We start from the raw sequence: 21,585 nt of genomic DNA, 5'->3' as shown, positions 1-21,585 counted from the left end.
ACTTTTTTCTTACTCTTTTGAAATAGTGAATATTTTAATATTGTTAACACTTGGTTTTGGAGGACAGATGAAATCAATTGGTTAGAAATCAGAAACCAGTTTTGCTAGTTCAGCCTCAAAGATCATTAGAGCTAAGGGCTTTTGGGAGAGCTGCATGTCATGGTTTTCAGTTCTTGAACTGTAAGATGCTTCTCTTCACTGGTACTATGGGCATTCTGCAAGGTTATCTCTTTACTCCAGAGCTAATAAAGCAGAAGTACAAGTTATGGTACCAGACATACTCTCTGGATATTGGCTTCAGTTCTAATTTAAATTTTGCCTTAATCACTTCTGAAGAGAAAAGGAAGTGCAATTCCACAATGTGATTGCCTTTTGCCATCTAATGAAAGATGAAAAGCTCAGAATGTATTCCTTACAGATCTTCTGAATGTAGAAGATGAGATAATACAAATGTCTCTAACAGGCTTTAAAAATATTTAACAAAGTTTAGACATTCATTTAGTAAGAGTTTGAATATAAATTTCAGGTGATGATTTTGAAAACGTGCATATAAAGACAACTCAAAAGCCCAAATCTATGCTTGAGGCCAAGTTTTCAATTATTATAGGACACGCACTTAAAAAGCACATATTAAAGTCAAGAACTGTATTCACACAGTACATATCAGGAGGGAGCACTATGAATGTTCTCAGAGTAAATGTTCTTATACTGTTAAGAGAGTGTTGTCATGAATTATTGGTGGGGTTTTGGGAAAGAAAATTGAATAAATCATTTATATTAGCTTCTAAGAATCTAGGCAGCTTCTGTTTAATGAGCCATTCTCCACTGACTGTAGTTGTTTATTTGCCATATTTAACGTATTCCTCCACTAAAATAATCAAAATTAAACCAAAACAAAAAACCCCACCCCATAGATCAGTGTTTTAGACAAATAACTCATTGACCGAGTTGAATACAGTCACATGTACATGAGTATGGATATGCATATGCACATGTACAAAAATTCTCCTTATACATAGATTTAATATTTTCAAGTTTAGGATGTGTAGACAAAGTGAAACTAATATGGCATAACTTTTTTTTGTCTTCAGGTGTGATATCTTACACAGAATATTTATTCCTCTTATGTATTTTAACAAGTAAGTATTTTTGGAGAAAAAAACCCCAAAACTTCCATATGAATTTCTAAACTCTGAATGTATTGCTGTATGTTACAATACAATACATTTTCCCCACCCCCTCCCCCAGCATATCCCAATATGGAAAAAACCATATCATGCATCTCTTAAGTCCATTTGAACCTCTCCTGCCGTACTGGAATCTTGTGTTATGTTTTATTTAAGTGCTTTATTATCTAGAACACCTTTTACTGACTGTTAAGAAAGTTGAGCCATACACTTCACCTGAACCCCAGTTAAGAGCTTAAATTTATTTTCTTCTTTGAAATTCCTACAAAATTTCTAGCTCAATTTACTGAACTTTATAAAGGACAATGAATATAGGGAGAAGAGAAACACATGCATTATTACTGGTTTGTTTCACCTATTAGTGCAGAATGGGTGACATCAATGAGACAATAAAAAAATATCAAATATGTCAAACTAAAGTAAAAGTTTGTTTATGTTACAAAACACTAGCAAAATGGAATACTTTTTCTACCACACATAAAACCAAAATAGAATAACTTAGAGTAAACTAAGCCTTATACAGACTTTGTGTTGATATTTTAAGAGGTGGTTGTGGGGAAGGAGCAAAGTGTTTTACTCGTCTTTAATTTGTATGTAATTAAAACATTTCTATTGGATTCATTAGGGTTTTTTTCAGACATGATCTGGATTCTTATTACGAATCAGTGCAGGAACTTGACCCTGAACCCTTACAATCCCTAACTGCTGGATCAATGGATATTTTTCCATCATTTTTTTGTTATCTGGACTAACTTTTGGCTGTAATATTGCAAATCATTGAGTATCACCAAAACATTGCCTAAAGGCTTCACTTACAGTTACAATCAAAGTCCCCATGTTTCAGAAATAATTTAAAATTCTAACCTGATTTCAAATTTCAATGACTCTAAGCATGTAAACAAGAAAATTCTGGGTCTCTTTCAACACAGCATTTGTTCTGACCAGAAGTTGCATCCTGTACCCTTTTGCAAAATTTTTTAAAGTGTCTTTTAGAACACTGTGTTTCCATAGGAAATTTTATTTTTTACAGATTTGTGTTTTGTAACATAAAATGGACACTAGTTATGAACTAACACTCTTAACTACCCTACCAGCCATTACTGTGAGATATTTTTCTTGGATAATTCATGTTCTATTTCTAATGTCTATTTCACCTAATCTATGAATTTGTGAGCATGCCTTCTATTTTTATAACATGCATAATATTGTTTCACAAATGTTATGGTTTGCATTTACTATGTACACAAATGTATTAATTTAAATTAGTTGAGGATATGGCTTTTATGAACAGACACCAAATAATTTCTTAGAATTTTATATTTGCTTTCTTTCCAAGCAAATAAATAATTGAATGGGGTTTTTGTTTTGGCAGAGCCACATGCAGGTTTTAGAATCGCTTTCAACATGTTTGATACTGATGGCAATGAGATGGTGGACAAAAAGGAATTCTTAGTGGTATGTATATTTTCAGTCTTTGAATACTTTGATGTCATCTTGAAAGTCATATTTTGGTCTGGATTGAGGCTCATGATGATGTCAATAATCATGAGAAAATGAGCTATTCTTCACTGAAGGTAGTTGTTTATTTGCCTTTTTTAAAGTAAATAGTAAGTGCAAAGTAATGTAAATTGTAAATAGTAGCTTCTTATTATAGTGCACTGGTGTGTTGTATATAATGATTTTTGAAGCTTAATTCCAGTTTTTATTCTGGATCTTTTTAATTGCTACTACATTCAGAGATAATTAGGCTATTAAAATAATATTGCTGTATCAATGGTCAGCAGAATTATTTAATTGCCATAATGATGGAGGGACTTGCAAAAGAATCTTTTCCTGGGAGACCACTTCACTTTGTTATTCATTCTTCTTATAATCCTAGGTGACCTTAAAATATTGACTGACATAACGTGGCACTATCATCTGTTTTGGACAAGATTTGTAATAAAGTAAAACATACTGTGCATATATCTAGTTCAGCCCATGAAATGCATATGCTGAAGGAATTTGCTAAACTGGGGTTCAGTGATTTCTTTTTAAGGAGAATATTTTTGATAGCAAAACTGACTTTGAGCTGAAGAATTTTCATGTGCTTTGGAACAGTTGGCAGGACATCTACTTGGCAGTAGTTGTGGTGCATCCAAGGATTTGTTACAAAACAAACCTGAATTACAGTATTTTTCAAATGAGAGCTTTACTCGGTTTCTTGCTTGGAAAAAGCAGTTCTGTAAATTCTTCTTACTAATTATTTAAGCAGAGAGTTTATCTTTCTTCTGGTTAGAAGTTTAAACAGTTCTGAAAGGTCCAGACTTTGAAAGAAAAATTAGCTTATTTCACATGTCATTGAGATTTGTGCATTAAGAAGAATTTGGCACTTGAGCCAAAAATTTTCAAAAAATCTTAAATCATCCACTATATTTTGATTTTAATCATGATAAATCTGATAACTGCATCTTAAAATTCAAATACTTCGTAAGTTTTCAGGTGATGGTATCCACTATGTACGGGAGAATGATGTTTGCACTGACAAGTCTAAAATTAAAAAGCCTTGGAACAAGAGGGCTATTTCAGATTTATGTTAATTTCATTTATTTTCTGATTTTAAAAGAAATGAGAGGAGTAATTAATGCTATTCTAAATGAATGTCAGTGGTGAAGTAAAAAATTGATCATTTAAAAAAACCCATGAAATTAAGAAGATTCCCCACTCAATATTGGGGCTGCTGATTTTACAATGACTGTGTGGCTTTACATTAACAAACTGCACAATACAGTATAAATCAGAATTTTCTAAATTCGTAATGTCCATACACAGGAGATGTCTTTGGGACTACACTGAAACACTTGGTTATGGCAAAAATAGTTTTTTATATTTCTTTAGAAATTAACATCTAAAATTTTGTTGTTAGTGGTTTAGACAAGTTTTCTGAAGACTGGACAAGGCCTGTATTTTCTACTGAAGAAGCACAGGCGATTAATAGAATAAAAAATATTTATAAGAATTTAATCAGATGTTTGTAAAAATAAAATTTGCAGAAGACATCAATTCTTATCTTCATACATTTTTTGTGCAGTTGAGTTTAAAATAAATACAGTAAATACATATGAAAAAAAGCCCACTGACTGAAGAAGAAGATGGAACAAAATATAAAGAATGAAAAAGACAGATGGAATGGATTTAAGTGTCAGACCACAATTTATTTAAAATGAAGACACCCTAATTTCCTGTGTGCTGTTTCTTAATTGTTTTCAAGTCAAGGTAAAAGGCTCGATTCAGATAAATTATGCTAACCTAAGGAAAACAGAAATGTGAAAGAAACTCTCCTCAACACACTGAACTTCCCTCAATTGTCCTTTTCAAGCAAATGAGGTCTGAGATCTGGGGCCTTGTTTTCTGGTGACATAGCTTAAGCAGAACAGGTCTTATTTATTTTGGAAGCTGTCACCACTTGCAAATTGTGGCATGTTAATCATTTTTTGTATTCTAATATTAAATGTACACATCTTTATATTTGCTAATTCCTAATAACCATGTCTTCCAGTCGGGGGAAAAAGCCAGCAAACGTTGGATTAATTGGCCAAAGGAAAAATAGAGTGGGGGGGAGGTGTCTTACATGATTCAGTAAAACAGAATGTGGTGGAATAGACTGACAACTTTAAAAAGAAAAAAAAAAGCTTGCATTACAATGGCTAAGTGGGAGGAAATTGAAGCAGGAGGCTTTCTCTTTCAGAAACTGATGCTGAAAATGCAATCAAATAAGTATATAAGGCAGGAAGCAAGGACAACGTTTAACTATGAATATTGCATCTTTCTTTCTAACTATGCTTTTGTAGTCCTCTTTACCTCCTGCTTTTTATTTGTTCTGTCATGGTCCTTGATAAAAATTTCTTCTTATTCTTTTTCTGTTACCAGACTTGGTGGATGGAAGAAAGAAAGGAGAATTTTCAAACACTAGATATACTGCTGTCTGCCTATTACTGTATTTAACAAATTTTTATAGATTAAACCTGACTGTAAGTCTGCTCGATTACTGTGTCAGTGACACTTCAAAAATTAGATCAAAACCCATCAGTCAGAATGTTAGATCTGAAGTGAGAAAGTCTAAAATAGATAGATAGGCAGATAGATAATGTTTATGTAAATAAAAGTAAATATAAAAATAAAAGTTGATTCAGTGATGCTGCAGCTGTGATGGAGCTGGCCCCAGAATATACATTTGGCATCTGCACTCACCTTGCTTGGGTATGCATCATCTCCTGTGTGTCTGGAAGCAGGAGACTGTAAGTGTTACCATTTGAACTATATCCAGCATTTGCAAAATACTTCTCCATTGATTACAGTCAGCTATCATAAAATTGGAAGTATAGTTAATACTGTTCAGTTTTGCAAATAAAGAGGCTTTGAAGAGATTGGTGTAGGGTTCACTTGTTATGTGATTCTTGAAGAGTACGTGTAGTGAAGAGTTGAAAAATACTTAATTTTTCTGATAACAGCTTTAGTGTTTTTGTAAACTAATTCCATCGTGTTTATGCTTTCTTCTTTGCTTATGTCATAGGGGTGAGGTCAGGGAACAGAAGGATTGTGTTGCCTTGTTACAGGAGATCTTGTTTTTGCTGCTTTCAGCAGTCAGTCTCATTATCCTGTTTCAAACAATGTTCCTATGAAAGTACTCCTAGACCTTTTTGCATTCACTTTTCTACTCCCTGGTATCCTATAGCACTCCTTCTGAACAAAAGATCCATTTCCAGAAGTTTAGCAAGTGCTTTAATAATGAATGCAACAGAACCCTACTCCCTTTGCCTCTGTGGCAGGGGATATACATCCAAGGATGCATTGCTTTTTACTGATCTTTTTTGGTTTTTCAATTACTGCCACTCTTCTCTCCTACTTGATGGCTTGTCAATTCACTTTTCACAAGGTATTTTCTTTCTAATTCTCTCTGTTCATTTACCTTTCTTCTTTCCACAGTTTTGGGTTGCAAACTGTGTAATACTCTAGGCCCTCTAAGTAAATGTCCTATCATGACTCTTCCCTTGTCACCATAGGTTACAGTAATTTGTGCCTGCAGGTTTCCAAAAAATTGGAAAAAACATACCAAGGTTTGTAAATTGATCTCATACTCAAAAATAGATACAGTGACACACACAATATTTTGGTCCGTATTTGCCTTATAGGCAATCCCAGAACACAGTAGTCAATTTTGGAAATTCATAAAATGTTATTTATAAATGCATTTGCTATTTAATTGCTAAACACTGTATTAATTTATTTCAGTGTTGTCATAGCCCTGCAGTAGAGCTTGCTGATCCCTTTGTCTTAGTCATCCGCCTTCTCTGAAATATGGTATTCTGAAATTAAATTTGGAAAATTTGCTTCCAAAATTTATCTCACACACTTTATCTTTCACATTCCAATCCCTGCGGAACTCTGTGTGCATATCATTACAGTATCAGGTTTTTATCAGACTTCTGGTAGGTAAAATGGGGTCTTTGAAGTGACTGCCACAATTGTGTCTGTATGCCATGATGTTTGGTTCTGAAAATGCCATCTTCTAGATAGGACAAATTCGTCAGCCACAGTGTTTATTCTTTTTTCCAGCCCACTTCGAGATTAGCAAATGCTACAAGTGGCAGTACAATATTTTCACGTGCAATTTTTGAAAAGCTGAAGTTCACTGATAGAGATACAGATGGCATCATAGTTAATATTACTCTCTCTTGCTGTGAAGAGTAAACATTGTGACACCTTTTTCTAATGATTTAGGACTATTAAAAAGTATTACTATAAATTAAAATATCTAAATAAAACAGATTCTTACAAAGAAAGATAAGTACAGACCAGTTCTTACTCTGAAGACTTTATAATTTCAAAAAATAAATATGCTCAAGAATCTATATGTTTTAAATCTTGTATCTGAGGTTTTCTCAGAAGTCATGTTTAAAGCTCTTAATGTAGAGAAAGCTGTGAAAGGGTATCTTACAAGACCTGAAGGTATTCTTTGATCAGACTTGAAAAAAAAGGGTACTTGATAAATTACTCTGGAGTAGTAGTTTGTTGCTGCTGAAGGGGAATGTTTCACCCCCACCAGGTGTTTCCACCCCTCCCTTGTGCCAGCAGGACTGAGAACTGATGTGGCTGGAAACTAACAATATGTAAAAAAAGATTGATCCATCTGACTACATAGCCACACAGATACTAATTAGTACCCAACAAGAAAGGATGTGCCTAGAGGTGGTGAAAAAGGCTGGAACTCCCCCTTTTTGTATAGGCTGGATTGACTAAAATGTATCGCTAAATAGGATGTTCTTAGTATTGTGCTCCCAAATAGAATCATTAGCCTTACTTTGTGGAAAAAGTATTTCCTTTTTACTTTCTGTGTGGTGGTTAAGGTCACAGAAGCAACATGAAGGCATGAATATGAACAATAAAGCGTCAACGAAACACTGATATTTTAGTAAAGACCTACATTTTGATACTGTTTGCAGTGTTGCTTACAATGAATGATTTTTAAGCATGTGAAATAGCCCGAAAACTAAGTAAGAACAATATGGTTTGGTTTTTAGCTACAAGAGATTTTCAGGAAAAAAAATGAGAAGAGAGAAAGAAAAGGAGATGAAGAAAAACGTGCAATGCTGGTAAGTAAAATAAGAATAGTTGCAGCTGGTAGTTAGTTGGTTTTCTTTGATGTAGGACAAAGTTGTGCCTGTATATATTTCAGTAATCACTTTCAGGGTTTTTTTAAACAATAGATTCATGTCATTAAAAGAATGTGCATAACTTTATGTATAGAAAAAAAGCAATATTTAGCCTAAACTGCAGTTTATACTCCTGCTTTCATAACTAACTGAAGCTATTCATGTAGACATACTGATCCTGATGCTTGTTATTAACTAATAGTTTTAAAATAGCTGATGAAATGTTACAAGTGAACTTAGATTTAATATTCAGGTTTAATTTTTTTAATTAAATAGTTGTTATGACCAATGCAAAATGTTTTTAGTTGTTTATATTATCTGAATACATTTTTTTATGGAATATTGCATACTTATTCTTACGTCAAATTTGCATTTCTTATGTGCATAAGAAAGGTAAGTCAGAAATAGACAAGTCTGTGGTGGTTTGTCTGGAGGATGGCAGCAGCAGCAGGAACTTATTTTACTGTTGGACAAATAAAAATCAGGGACAAGTTTCTGTCAAGCGCACAGCAGAAAAAAACATCTTCATTTGCAGTTTGCAGATTTATGGCAAAAATTCCTTATTGTAAGAAACGTTTTGACATATATGCAAAGCTTCTCATAGTGTCCATTATCCTTTTGGGACCATAGATGTTTGATCTGAGATCTTTGTCCCTGAAACCATAGGAAGTTTGAATTTCAAGCATTAATACTTTTTAAACCTTCCCTGAGTATAAAAAGGGATCTTTTCTTCCCACCCAGAGAGACCTATCCTTCTCAACTTTTCAAAACTGTAGGTCAATTGTTGAATCTCTCACACACTGTTTATTCTGAACAAAGGAAACTTACACCCAAAGGAGAGCTTTTGGAAAAAGTAAAGATTGCAAAATGGAACATTTCTCCTGAGAGTAATCTCTGCAACTCTGTATTTCTCTTTTGAAAATTTGAAGAATGAGATTGAAGATAAGCCATTTTTTCTTCACTGTCATTTTAAAACCAATCAAAAAAACCTAATAATATGTAAAATAAAGTTTTGCTTGTATTAACCTATTTTGTTGTTGTTTTTTTGTTTTTTTTTCCTTCCCCTCCTTTTGGCTTCATTCTGACATGTGATACTTGGCTGTATGTCAGCGTCTTCAACTTTATGGATATCATACTTCTACTAACAGTGTATGTACTCTAATTATTTTCAATTTATGTAGTCTTCACCAGTGAGGTGAGATAATATGCTATAAGAAAAGTTACTATATTTATATTTTTCATCAACTAAATTACTTGTGCTAATCAGTAAAAATGTGATGAATCTTTACTTGCATAAAAGATTGAGCATGCTTGTTGCATGGATTCTGAAACAGGCAAGCATACCAGGAGGAAAGGTTGCGCTCTCTATTTATATAAGATGAAGGAAACAATATTTTTAAGGAAAAGGACAAAATATATCTTAATAAATCACAGACTTGTTTTTAAGTAATGTATGTAAATCAAGTCATCCTGCATGAGTCATTTTATCCGGGTCTGTCTTGTCTCCTTGTGTATAATGTGAAGTAATAATTAGTCTAAAGGATCCTTCACCTCTTTGTTTCCACCCCACCCTGCCCCCCTAAAAAAGAAACCAGAAGATAGCTTTTATGTTTTTGTGCTTCACTTAACAGAACAAATAAATAAGAACTTTCAGTGCTGAACTAGAATAGGATTTTACAGAAAATAGTCACTGTATTATTTAGGTGACAGTAAACTTATTTTCGATCATTTTTGAGGAGTTGGAGAGAGAGTCAGCAAGAGAGAGATGTTCTGGAGTTTTTAATGTCTTCATCATAACCTGGTTAATTTTTGGATCACTGCAGAAGTAAAACTGTTGTAAAAAAAGATTGATTTGATGTTAAACTAGAAGAATTAAACTTGGATTTGTATGATTATTGTGAGGGGAGGGAACCTACAAGAATTAGATAGCTAGTGAAATTCCAGTTTTAAAGTCTGTTTTTTTTATGTAATCATTCACAGGAATGCACAGATTTATTACCTGTGAAGTCAGCACATGCAATTTGGGTAATCTGCAGGAAGGAAGTCTGTTGAATGAAAAGGTGCAGTGACATGACGTAGATGCTGCAATGTTGTGAGAATAATGTAGTGGGAAATGTGAGGCTTTATGATTCAATGGATTTTAGATCAGGCTTTACTGCAGTGAAAGGTGCTGTACAGTGGTTGCCATATTCCTGTGCAGCCTCCTATTTTAAATTGAAACCAAAATAGTTAGGCTTTCCTACTCATATAATAATTCTCAGCTTTAGTAAAAAAATCTCCTTCTAGACTCCAGCCACATCCAAACTCTTTAGCAAGATGATACCCAGGTGTGCAGCATCCTTTTCTGCTCTCCTGCTACCTGACTGGAGATCTCCGCACAAAGGAGACTCGGATGTGTAGGAATTCACAGTAACCGACAAATCCCCCAGCCCAGAAAACTGATGCTTCGGGTTTCTATTTCTCCTACTGAAACGTGTAGCAGCCTTTTGAGTTTCCCTTGATGTCCTGGGGAGTTGAAGATACTCAAGACCAAGGAGATCCACCCCTAAAATGTCTGGGATAGTCCAAAGTGCTGTGTTGGGCCCTTCTCCTCACTTCATCCTTCAAAACATTTCTGATTTTTTGAGAAGCGTCAAGGTCTATGAGCCATAGAGTGCATACAGTGACATTTAAAATGGGTTAAATATGTTTGTATTTTCATTTGCATAGGTTAATTCTTTCAAGTCATGTTCCGGTGCATACTGCAGTTGTGTGTTGTGGCTAGTTCAGCATGTATTGCATGAGTGCTTTCACTAGCCAAATGCCAACCAGAACATGATAACTATGATGAGATGCATGTAAAGAAAATAAAATGTTCACGCCCAGAAGTACTAATTCCATTGGCTAAAGTAAATCTCCCCTAAGAGAACAAATTCAGTGAATACTTGAAATAGATAATTACATAATTGTATGCATAAAAGAATGAGGTGTTGTTCATTTGCATGACCCAGTAAACGTCAAAGGGATAAGTAAGTGTAAAAGAAACTGCTAAGGACCTAATCCTGTACACACTGAAGTAAACAAAATTGTTTAAGTTTAGCAATTTAGGACTGAGTGGAGTTACGTATGAGAATACTGTGGCCATGACACAGGAACTGTTACTCCATAATAAGAGAAAGATAAAACCAGAATTTTTCAAAAAGGAAACAAAAGTATAATATACATTAAGCATGGGTATAATTCCTGGTAGTTTGTCATGTTTCTCTGATGACAACTTACTGAAAGAGCTGAGTTGAATTGGTTAGTGGAGGAAGTATGCAATATAGAAGCAGTACATATAACGTGTTGACATAATGTAGAATACATAGAGACAATAAACCTTCAACTCTACACTATTCTTTATAATAACAATGTGGTTTTACACTCACACTGCAGCGTAAATCTTCTAAGAGAACAAACATTATGTGCTGAGTCAAAAAAATAATGGTTTTCATTTGTAGTTGGAAGATCAAACTCACTGCCTTCCTCTTGCCTGCCCAGATGGACATGAGTGGGGAGCCATGGAAGTAGGAGACTTAGTTTAGATTAACTTGTGGAGAGAAAGAGGAAAATTCATTCAGTTGCAGTAACCCTAAGCAAGTTCAAATAGACTTCTGCTGTCCTTAAGATCACCTCCTCTAGATTTGGACTTGATGATCTTAGAGGTCTTTTCCAAACTTAATTATTTTATTCTATTCTATTCTATTTGGTTGGGGTTTTTTTCCCCAGTAGTAAGATGTCTGGCACAGTCTTTTTTGTTTGAAGACAAGCGTTGGTTTACAGTTGGACTTGATGATCTTAAAGGTCTTTTCCAACATAAATGATTCTATGATTCTGTAATTGGAGGGAAAAAAAAAATGAAATGTATTGCATAGATATTCCAAGACTAACTGCAAGATAAAGGAAGGCCTGTTTTAATAAGGGAAGATTTTTCAGGCTTCCAAAAATGAAACATTTCAGAGCAAAAAGGTAAGCGTATTTTCCTTGGAGAGATTAAACACTTACTTTCTGTTTAAACAAGGTAAGTTTGATCATCAGATCTGCATAGTGTTTTCTTGATAGATATGTTAACAGTTGAAGTTGGACTTATTAGGCTTGGCTTGTTTTTTGCATTTCTTTATTGGTGCAAGGATGTCATCCTGATTATTGGATGGAATTAATTTCATATAACTAGTTGTATGGTGATATTTATATTTTGACCAATGAGAAGACAAATTTCTAAAGTATATAAATTAATATTTTTTTGGCAAAACAAAATCGTTAGGGAAAACAACAGCAAAATACTGAGTTTAGATGGATATTTTCACATGTACTTTTGGTAAGTATTTTCACTTTACGCTTTCCCTAATTTATTTTGTTTGGGAAAGTGGAGTCTGGTGATACTTTTGGCACAGCTAAGTTACAGGTAATAAGCAAACAGCTGTAACAGACTAGTGTTCCTTTCATTTACAAAGTGTCATGTAACTGGGTAGAAATTTCCCTGTGTAGAAGCAAAAGAATCAAGCCATGCTTTTGAAGATCAGTTGGAAAAGATTTTAAAGTCTGTAAGCGGTTGTTTTATTGTTCTTTGGTTTTCAAACAATTGTGCTTCTTGAAATTTCTGCAGGTTCTTAAAACAGAAGGAGAGGACCTTGTCCCCAGAAGCTATTGGGATACTTTGAGACGTAGCACAAGCCAAGCCCTCTTTTCGGACCTTGCAGAGGTATAAGACAACCTCTGTCCCTGGTCCATAAACAGAATGCTATTTTATTTATTTCTGTTCTGATTATTTTCCTATTTTATGCACTTTGTTTCTTCTCTTCATTTGATTACTTTTCTTTTTAAACCTGAAAGTTCTCAGATGAAATAGATTTGGTACCATGCAGTGCGTTAATTGAAAGTTGTTATTTCCAAGTGAAAGCAAAGTTACTTTTTGAAAGAGTTGGAAGATCAAATCCTCCTCAGTCCTTACTATAAGAAGCATTTTCTAACACTAATAGTGACAATACTTCACAGAGAATAATTCAGGAAAACTTTGTCATTTAGGCTTGGTCCAGTGATATGACAACTTTAATGAGAGTTGCCGCCCTTTAAGCTTTCAATCTTTAGGTCCTTAATGTGCTTTTTATGTATGTTATCAGAGCTTATCTTCAGAAAAACAGTATCACACAAAGATTGTTCTAATTGTTGGATGAAACCAGGAATGTTTTAAGGTAACCAAAACATTAGTCAATCTTTTTTAATGTTACATGATCATTATGGAGGACTAGCAATATCACTGAGCTGTCAAATTAATTTCCATAGTGCTTTAAATTCTAATAAGATTCTTGTTTCATGGTCTGCTTTTAGATAATTAGGACATTTATTTGTATTGATCATTTAAGATGGTCAGAAAACTAGATCATTTAGGCTTTTCTGTGCCCCATACAGCGAGGGTGATTGCTCTGCTGGTTGTGGCATTAAAGGACATACAGCAGCTCCCCACTGACTCTGGTCTCAAGTCCCATGCTTCATAAGCAGGATCATAATGAGAAAAGAACAAGGAACTGAAACAGACCTCCAGGGTAAAACAATCTTTTGTGTTGCTTCATAAGCAATGTGTGCTCCATATTAAAAGTAATTAGTGTTTGGTCCCTGCTGTTCCTCTGCAGAAGGTATTGAATAACCTGAGGACTTGGATGGACTTTTTCTAATTTCCAGGCTAAATTTACTCATAGTCCCTTTATACCAGTCTGTTGTCCCTTAATTTTCATAGGGCTTTTTCTTCTTTAGTGTTAATCTTTTATTCATGGTTCTGTTTATAAACACTGTCATAGCCCTCAGTTTTAATTACCATAGACTAAACACCACCAGGTCTTTGATTTTTCTCTTAAGGTAGAACGTACATTTCAGGTATCAAGTAGGCCTTCTCTGTACCTCTCTCAGCTTGAGTTCATTTGCCTTTGAACAAACCAAAATGTAGTGTTACACAATTGAGTTTTATACCAATATTTATAGCAATATTCATAGTAATAATATGTTCATAGTAATCTTGCAATAAAGCAGTATACCCAGCCTTTCGTTGCTTGCTTTTAAATTGATGAGCCCCTGAACGATTAGTCCAGTTATTAGCCCTTATTATTCCACCAAATTTTAAAACCCAGAACATCAGTGTTCTTTTCTAGTCAGCTAAGGGAGACATAGAGGGGAGAGAGGGCCACTCTTTTCATTGACTGTTTAAAGAGCTTGGGGAACTGAGTTTTCTGAATTGACTGTCATCTTAATCTACAGTTAGCTGGCATAAATTCAGTCCCAAGTGTAGGTGGACTTAAATTTAGTAATCTTTTCACACCTTTAATTTGAAGAGAGAGAGGTTTTTTACTTCTGATGCCTCAGACTAATATCTGTAACTACAAATGTAATTGAAGTTTAACAGCAGCTAAACTAAACATTGATTTAAATTTTCTGTAAAATGTATAAAAAATATCTCTGCTCACTTGTAAATCATTTTATAAAGAAAAATCATGTCCTGCATTTGCTCCACTGACCTTTTCCCACTTCTCAACATAATCATCTTTATCTTGCTTGGATTAAGTTTGAGCCAGCTGGCTTTCATCCATATTCTTATCTCTCCTAGGTACTCTCACATCTGCATAATATTATAGCCATGTGTACTAAGTAAGTGGCATAAAGTTAGGCAACACTGGTGTCTGTGTTGTTTCATAGCCTTTTGAGAAGGCCTTGTGTAAGTTGAAAAGGAAAGTAAATAAGGTTGGTTGGTGTGGGAATCAATTTACGGTCTCTTTGGGGGGGGGGGGGGGGGGGGGGGAGGAGGAAGTTATTCATCACATCCAGTTTCTTTCTAGGGCAGTGTACAGTAGTCTTTCTGCTATTTGTAATTTAGCAACTACACCATCCTCTTGGAATATGCCAGTTATCACTGAATTCAGTTTGTGTTTTATTCTTGAATTACTAAATGAAGCTGGAAATCAGTAGATTTGTTATCACTATTGAAAAATCAAGGACTTGCAGTAAGAAAGCTCTTATTGATTCAAAGCATAATATACATACTTCATTCTCAGAATATGTTGCTACGAGTGGACCATTGCTCATGAGTGTAACTTACTTTTAGTCAACCCTCTGCAATCAAAAGCTTGAAATTAATTTTGCTGAATATATATAAAAAATAGATTTACTGCTCTTCAGGTTAGAAAATTGAGGAGAAAAGATGATGCCATTATGCAGCAAGCCAATAAGGTGACTGAAACACTTGTGTCTCCTGTTTGTCACTTTACCTGTATCTGTATTACAGTTAGTGTAGAGGTTTATTCTCATTTAAATGACTGCAATATATATTAGATCAAAATAGAGGCTTGTGTTCATATATATGGAAACAGGTGTGGTCATTTCATTTTCACTGATCTAAAATACAAAATTCATTCTATTATGAACAATAAATAGTTTTAAATTATAAAGGCTTTTGTTTTTATCCTTACCCCTTAAGAGAGAGAATTTATTTAATCCTATCAATGCAGAAGGAGCATGGGAATAGTTTTCAGTTGCCTGCAATTCTGCAGAGAAGCAGACTGGGTTGAGTTTCTGTAGTGAGGTTTTTGTTTGGGTTTTTTTCATTTACTGAGGCTGACCAAATGGGAATAGTGAAAAGACTTACAGATTGTATTTTTTTAAAATGGTTCTTTAGATATGGGTGGATGCAACCTAAGTCCAAGGTTTTGAAACGTTTTTGCAAGATGAAAGGCTGTAATTTAACATTTGATATCTTTCCAGTGTACTTGAGGGAAATTGAATGTGCTTAGGGATTTAATTGCTTAAAAGACATAAGAAATCAGGGTATCTGCATTTCAGTATATTGTGTCCTGTAGTGGAGGATAACAATATTAAAAGACAAATAGCGATTACTTTTCTGAATTAGTTTGCTCACTTGAAGAGCAGAGCTGTCTTAATTGAAGGACATGAAATATCTCCCTAGCTATATATACACTATGTCATCTTATTTCTCCCTGGAGAAGAATATGAGAATAAACAGGAAGCTGGAGTACTTGAAATACAATCTTGACAATCCTAATATACTAAAGTACAGAAAAGTCTCTCTCATATCTTTAGTTCTTGGATGTTGAAAGGAAAGGATTTGTGTTGTTACTGCCTCATGTTTTTCCTTGTTGTTGATACATAAATGCTCTTAATGGATAATGCATTTTACATTTTTTACGCATCAGTATGTAAATTTGAAATTAATATGGTGTATTTCAGAGAATATAGATATGAAATGGTTTTTCATGGTACATGATGTCGAACTACTGCATACTGTTCAAAATTTCTTCCTAGTTGCTTCATTTAGAGTTTCTCCTTCTGTTATAAATTTATAGCCTCTTCAGTTATGAAATAAAGTCAGACTTAAAGGACTCTTGAGTGAAGCTTGCAGGTTTGTATATGCAGACCTTTATAGATCTGTATAAACAGTTTTCTATACTTATAGTAAATCCCATAGGTTTATAATCTATCATTATGGTGATAAATTAGTACTGTTAATCTCCCAAATACTTACAGGTTTCTCTACTGTGTATTCTGTTTTGTACTTCAACAGTAGAGTCGGCAAGCACACTTTCACAAAAATATGGTGTTGCTGATGGGTGGTAGCTTGCCTGGGAAGAGCAGAGACTACTGGCTCCCACTCTTTGCTTTTCTTGTAAGAAAAATGAGAGCTTGGACAGAAGGTTCTCCCTAGGCAGGTGCAGCAAAGAGACTAAATATATTAATTTTTGAATTTCAAATGTTGGCAGATGCATGTTAATGCCAGAAGGACATTGCCATGGTGGAATACTACGGCTTATTTAAGAGTCTTATATTACTGAATTATTTTTCTAGCTCTTCAGTGTATCAAGAGTTTCTTTGTAAAAAAGGTAAAATCAATGCATATACACAACAGTTAAAGATAACTAATATGTAGTAAAGTGGAATGTTGCACAATCACTATACATAGATGATAGTTAATTCTGTTTATACACTGATGATAGTTACTTCTCTTTATATGCGTGTCTTCCTATTTGCAACTCTTGCTATTACACATGGTCAAAAATAGTTGGTTTTACTATTCTAATTCTGTGCCTTCAAAGTTGATAACTATTTATTAAGGAAAAAGTATTAGTACATGTTCAAAGATTCCTGTCTGATGCAGAGACCACATACTTGGTAGATGAGAAACATTCTTAAGAGAATGAGTCAAACTTCAAAATTTCTTACAAGTCTGTTGTTTTAAGTATATTTGGGCAACAAAATTTAAACTGTAGTCATTTGCTACTTGTAGAAAAGAATCATATAAAGTACACCTGACTTATGTGAGTGGTTTTGGAATAAAATCCCATACTTAATAATTTTAAGGTATAAAATAAGAGTATATGAAGTAATGCCCTTTAATTTCTTTGTAGTTGCATAGTAGAAGGGAAAGGAGATTGTGTACTAAGGGAGTTATTTTTATAGTTTACCTCAACTGACTAGAACATATTTTTTTTTCTCAAGAGTTTCTGGTTTTATTTTTCATGCTTTTTCCCTCTTCATTGCAGCTTCCATTATATTGTATTGTGTTAAGTGTTTTCTACTAAATGCAATTAACAGCCTAATGCTATTTTGTGTGAAAATTGCATGACTAAATTAATTTAATGGATTTTAATACTAAAGTCTTTTTTAAGACTGTAAACATAAAATACAAACTCTTTTAATAGAAAGGTGTATTGTGAGGACAGGCATTCTCAGATTATACTTCTGTAACTGATCCAATCATGGCCTTTAATTTTTTTTATTCTAATGTTTAAGCGTGCCGATGATATTTCAAGTTCACTGTCAGATACTACACTGCTTGTACATTTTTTTGGCAAGAAAGGAAAAGCTGAATTGAACTTTGAAGATTTTTATAGGTGAGTCTCAATTTTATTAATTCCTTGTAAAAAAATACTTGTCTGCTTGTTGTAATTAATCTGTATTATATGACTATATACATAGTTTATACAGACATGTATATAAATTTTATATGCCCTTTGTGTGTGTTATATATACAAAAAGCAAAATAATAAGTGGACCAACAATAAGAAGTTCTGTACTAATCCTGCTGCATTTCCAAATTTTGTTAGCACTTCTGTGCATCGTTGGTTTGGGGTGGAGAGGTTATACCCCAACCCTGTCCTTATTGGTATGTAGGAGCGTTTTTCTTGGTTTTGAATCTATACATCACCACCCCCACCCCCGTTTGTTTTTTGTGCATCTCTGCTCTTAGGGACATATTTAAATGTAAAGATTTTTCTGAAGATATTGTGTAGGCACCTTAGAACAACCTTCTTTAGGAAAAAGTGAAAGCATAGTGGAAGCTATTGGCTTAATTATTATGCCAATTAAAATAGAATTTAAAAATATAGGGAAAGTGGCATAAAAACAGAGCTATAAAACTGTATTTTTCTGTGCGATTGAAAGAGATATAGTATTTGGTTATTGTTTCCTCAGTAAATACTCCCAACACCTATTGTCTTTATAGTTATCACTTAACTGTGCATTCTAATCAATCAGATGTTTGCAAAATATTTTGCCTTCAAATTATGTATGTCATGAAAAGTATTCATTATTGCACGTAATACACAAACTGTGTCACCAAGTGAAATCCTGATGTGAGTTCAAAACAAGAACCAGAAAAGAAGTTACTTTTTCAAAAGGCATCTAGTTAAAATGTCCATCTATTGCTGTAAGATGTTGTGAATGCTAAAGAGGTCACAACATAGTAGACATATTCATGAAAGAGGGATCCATCAAGTTTTATTCAACACTACTTTACCAGCTCAAAAAATCATTAAACTATGGACTGGTGAGAGAAGTGCTATTGTATGTTTGCCTTGCACTTATACTTTTGCCTAGACATCCTTTTGATTTGAGCTCCTCACAGTTCTTAGAAGTCAAGTTATTTATTAGGAAGGAGCGTTGCAGACAGTGTCTACAGGATGGGAACTGTTGGGAACCTGTAACAGGGAAGTGTAACAGGTTGTGGTTGACTGACAGTCAGATGAACAGGAGCTCCCAGTGCAGTACTGTGACTAGAAAGCTAATTTCATCCTTGGTTGTGTAACTAGGACATCAAGCAGAATCAGGGAAGTTGCATTTCCTTTTTATATGTAGCTGTTTTTATACTTTATCCAGTTTTGGTGTCCAGAATATACTAAATATGTTGTTAAGTTGGGGAGAGTTTATAGGAATATCATAAGAATAGTGAAGTATTAAAAAAAGAAAACGTTTAGATTGGAGGGCTGCAAGAGCTCATCATACTTTGCTTGATAGAAAGGTAAGGTTTAATTGCAATCTGTAAGTATTTGGGGAATAAATTTTGGGAGTTCATTTAGTACCATGATGGAATTTTCATTGTAGCATATAAAAATAAAGATCAGTGACCCACTGAAGAAGAAAATTAAGCAAACACAAACTAGAAGTAAATTAGAAGTGTAAGTATTAAGTAATTTTAATCCTTACTAAACCACTTCATCTTTGAGTTAAGATTGTTGTACTGATTAGAAAATATGTCAGCATAGATAAGGGATTTACCATCAGAGCTATGAAAAGGGATCTACTTTATATAACGCTATTTGGCTTTATATTCTACAAGTCTTTAAAAGACATGCATAGTAGAAATATAAAGTATTGCTATTCATATTTATGTTTGTGCTTTAGATTTATGGATAACCTACAAACTGAGGTTCTAGAGATAGAATTCCTTTCCTACTCTAATGGGATGAACACCATCAGTGAGGAAGACTTTGCCCATATTCTTTTGAGGTATACAAATGTGGAAAATACATCAAGTTACCTGGAAAACATGCGCTGCAGGATTCCTGAAGAAAAGGTAATTGTTTTGCTAGAACAGCAGTGGGCCACAGCATCCAGTCCCAGTGTCATCAAGATGAAAACAGCCTTGTTGGACTGAATGAAATTCTGTTACTGAATTAATTAGCACCAGGATTTTATTCTGATCATAAGCTTTGTGTCTCATGTTTTTCAGATTACTTGCTAAATAAAAAGTAGAAGAGTAAATAGCACATATGTTCTATAGGATTTAGCTAGTAATATTTTTGAAGTTTAGATAACAAAGCTTTGTATTACATGAAAGTTTAAACAGCAAAAAATGTAAGACTTGAACAAGAACAATTTTCTAGCAATGAGACATTAAAAAACTTTTCTTTCTTACTTTTCTTTTGCACTGCCACTGGAATAGTGCCTCTTCAGAAATAACATTGACACCCTGTATCTAGTTGTTTTACAATCTTAATGATGGATCGCTTGTATATAATTATTGATGGGTATGTGGTTCTTATTAACGGTTGAAGAGATAGAAAAGATAATCAAAATAGTAAAGGTCATGAGGTAGATAGTCCTTCATTTGTTTAACAACAAATGTGTCGTCAGAAGTGTATCTGAGACAAATATAGTGGCAACTATGCATCAATGGTAATCAAAAGGATAATGTTAAAAGTAGCCCTTCAAATAAGGGATGTTTTGGATACGATCCTTCTGTTTGTGTTTACAGAAGGAGATCAGATTAATCTGACCTAGACATCTAACTCTTTCAATAGCTATATATTTTAATAGAATTGACAGCAGAGCTTGTGAAGAAAAGTAGTAAATCAGTTTGGACAGGTTGGGGGTTTTTATTATTTGAGAAACTACATTGTAATTTCAGCCTACAGAGTAAGATCAGTCAGCTGACCTGATAGAAACACACTCCAAAAATTATCAGTTTTCTGTTGCAATACCTAGATTATCTGATTCTTCCTGTGGTCGTACAGCAGTTAGGTCCACTGAGAGATAAATATAGCTGGGGAGTGGAAAGGGAAAGCAGGGCTGTCTCTTTTGCACCAGATTAGGTGTAAGATGAAGCAGTAAGATTGGGATCAGAGTTCCTGCTCACCAACCCTTTCTGAATTCCTGGTCTAGTCACTGAAGTACTCAGTTCTAACTGCTCTAAAAGGTCTGCACAGCTTTCAATATTCAAAGCCAAGACAGCGCAACAGAAATGGTATAAAGCTCTTTTTGCATGCTTCCCAGCTGTTTTTTGTTTAGGGTGAAATCAAGATTTCCATGTATATGGAAATACGAAAAAAAAAGTCACTTTGGGGCTTGTATAACAATGATGTAAGTATCACTTGGGTAACTGAAAAATAACAACAGTCATAGTTATAGAGAAGTACTTCTTTGAATGGCAAAGGTGAAGTTGATTAAGTAAATATATATACACTTTCTTTTAAACACAAGGAAGTATTCTTTGAAGTTTGTCTCCAAGTGTTCCTATGCCACTGTTCTGATAGCAAGTCTTCCATAGTAGTTTCCTCTTCTTGATCTCTGGTGGGACCATCAGCTAAGGAAAACTTCCACATAGAAAGCTGTGTCACTCAGAGGTTTGCTTATGCTGCATTCTAGGAACTTCCTGGCACTTGAACTGTGCCATGTATCTGTATATCATGTGCTATACCTCTGTTAAGTAAGACAAGACATTGCCATTTTCCATAGCTCCATATCACTGGCTTGGCAAATGTGCTGTCAGTACAGTGGAAAAAGTAAATCCCTGTGACATCTCTTGTGCTGGCCACAGGGTTTTGAGAATGAGATTTTGCTTCTTATTGCCATGGAGGCATTTTTCATATGTTTGCACTTTTACACCTGTAATAAAATCATAATTTGAAAAT

At 34.2% G+C, this 21,585-nt stretch overlaps 1 protein-coding gene across 2 annotated transcripts in view; it reads left to right on the top strand.

The window, feature by feature from the left end:
* MICU3 (mitochondrial calcium uptake family member 3) overlaps positions 1-21,585 on the top strand; it is a 57,770-nt gene that overhangs the window by 21,131 nt on the left and 15,054 nt on the right. Inside the window, exons 5-11 of one of the 2 annotated variants that reach the window (XM_049835673.1) lie at positions 1,092-1,139; positions 2,560-2,642; positions 7,748-7,819; positions 8,990-9,028; positions 12,504-12,599; positions 17,687-17,787; positions 19,577-19,748. In XM_049835673.1, the coding sequence (XP_049691630.1) occupies positions 1,092-1,139; positions 2,560-2,642; positions 7,748-7,819; positions 8,990-9,028; positions 12,504-12,599; positions 17,687-17,787; positions 19,577-19,748 (611 nt within the window). The remainder of the gene's footprint in view (positions 1-1,091; positions 1,140-2,559; positions 2,643-7,747; positions 7,820-8,989; positions 9,029-12,503; positions 12,600-17,686; positions 17,788-19,576; positions 19,749-21,585) is intronic. The other variant, XM_049835684.1, reaches the window with a different exon arrangement.

This window comes from Accipiter gentilis, chromosome 3, assembly GCF_929443795.1.
Source record: "Accipiter gentilis chromosome 3, bAccGen1.1, whole genome shotgun sequence".
NCBI classification, from domain to species: Eukaryota; Metazoa; Chordata; class Aves; order Accipitriformes; family Accipitridae; genus Astur; species Astur gentilis.
Note: the sequence above shows the minus strand (reverse complement) of the source record. Positions and strands in the feature narration are given on the sequence as shown.